General features: G+C 44.2%; 1 protein-coding gene across 2 annotated transcripts in view; it reads right to left on the reverse strand.

The window, feature by feature from the left end:
• Nucleotides 1-6: 6 nt before the first annotated feature.
• LOC111664320 (uncharacterized) overlaps nt 7-1,250 on the reverse strand; it is a 7,076-nt gene continuing 5,832 nt past the window's right edge. The window contains exons 2-4 of one of the 2 annotated variants that reach the window (XM_087177321.1): nt 1,010-1,065; nt 569-919; nt 7-403 (exon numbers count right to left, since the gene is read on the reverse strand). In XM_087177321.1, coding sequence (XP_087033447.1) covers nt 273-403; nt 569-919; nt 1,010-1,058 — 531 coding nt within the window. In that variant the 5' untranslated portion in view covers nt 1,059-1,065 and the 3' untranslated portion in view covers nt 7-272. Of the gene's footprint in view, nt 404-568; nt 920-1,009; nt 1,226-1,250 lie in introns of those variants that run through there. The other variant, XM_023418849.2, reaches the window with a different exon arrangement.

Below are 1,250 nucleotides of genomic sequence, written 5' to 3' on the forward strand. Positions count from 1 at the left end.
AGAGCTCAGATGGAGAAGATGGATAAGTCCGTAAAGTCCGTAAAAGTAGACAAGCTTCTCAGCATTATTTCATGAAGTGAACACAGTGCACGTTTCACATCTGTCTGACACAGTTTAACAAGGTGTCCTTTCAAAATAAGACTAGGTATAGATCTAGTGTATGACTGGACCGTGTATTGTTTCCACTGTAAAAGACGTAATAGAAACTGTTCCCACCAAAACTGTTTCTGTTGAGCTGAAACTTTTCCTCAGATCCAAATTTGAACTCTGGGTCAGAGAGTCAGAACAACAGCTGCTGTCAGTCCCAGTCCACAGTAGAGGCCGATCCTTCCCCGACTTGCTGTGTTTGGTTCTCCAGGTTCTGTCTCAGGTTCTGTCTCAGGTTCAGGCCGATCCCTCGCTTCTGCAAAGAGACCAAACAAATCTGCGTTGTTCATGTAAAGAAAAAACATTTCACTAATAAACAAAACAGAATAACAGCAACAGAATAAAGTGTCAAATATTTCCCAGATTTCACTGGAAGCAGTTTAAATGAATCTGTAAAGAAACTTCTACTGGATCTACTTACCAGAGACGTTGAGGTGACATTTACCAGAGCTCCTCCCATCAGAGGTGAGGACCTGACACCGGTACAGTCCTGAGTCCTCAGTCCTCAGTCTGGACACATGGAGTCTGATTCGTCCTTCTCTGAGGACGTCTTTGTCACACTGGACTCGTCCTGAAAACTCTTCATCCTGAGACTCAACACCCTCATGTAGATGATACAGGACTGAGGCTCTGACATCAGTAAACAGCTGACAGAAGATAATAAGGGAGTCAGATGGAGAGTGAGGTTTGGTTGTGAAGCTCCACTCCAGTGTGATGTTGTGCTTCTCCTCTGCCTGATAGGAGCTCTGTGTCACGTTCACTACAAATGTTCCTGTTGAGGAGACAGAGAGGGAAAGTGAGGAGCAGACTAACTGAGGACTTGTATCAGTTTCTAGATAATAAAGTGAAGGAGTAAACTAACCACAGACACAGGAGGTGAGTGTGAGGAGCAGCAGGATGCAGCAGATCATCTTCTCCCTGTGAGAGGAGACAGAGCTGAAGAGTCACAAACACATTTCCTGTTAAAAGATGGAATTTAGAGCTTCACTGACTTCACAAGTCAAAATGTGTCAGTTTGACTCCAACAGTGTGTGAGGACAGTTCAGAGGGACGATGAGATCAATGTGGTGTATTTGATGAACATGTCAGCAGCATTTTAATGC

Source organism: Seriola lalandi, unplaced genomic scaffold, assembly GCF_002814215.2.
Source record: "Seriola lalandi dorsalis isolate HSWRI2012SDOR001 ecotype SW California unplaced genomic scaffold, Sedor1 jcf7180002054585, whole genome shotgun sequence".
Classification (NCBI taxonomy): Eukaryota; Metazoa; Chordata; class Actinopteri; order Carangiformes; family Carangidae; genus Seriola; species Seriola lalandi.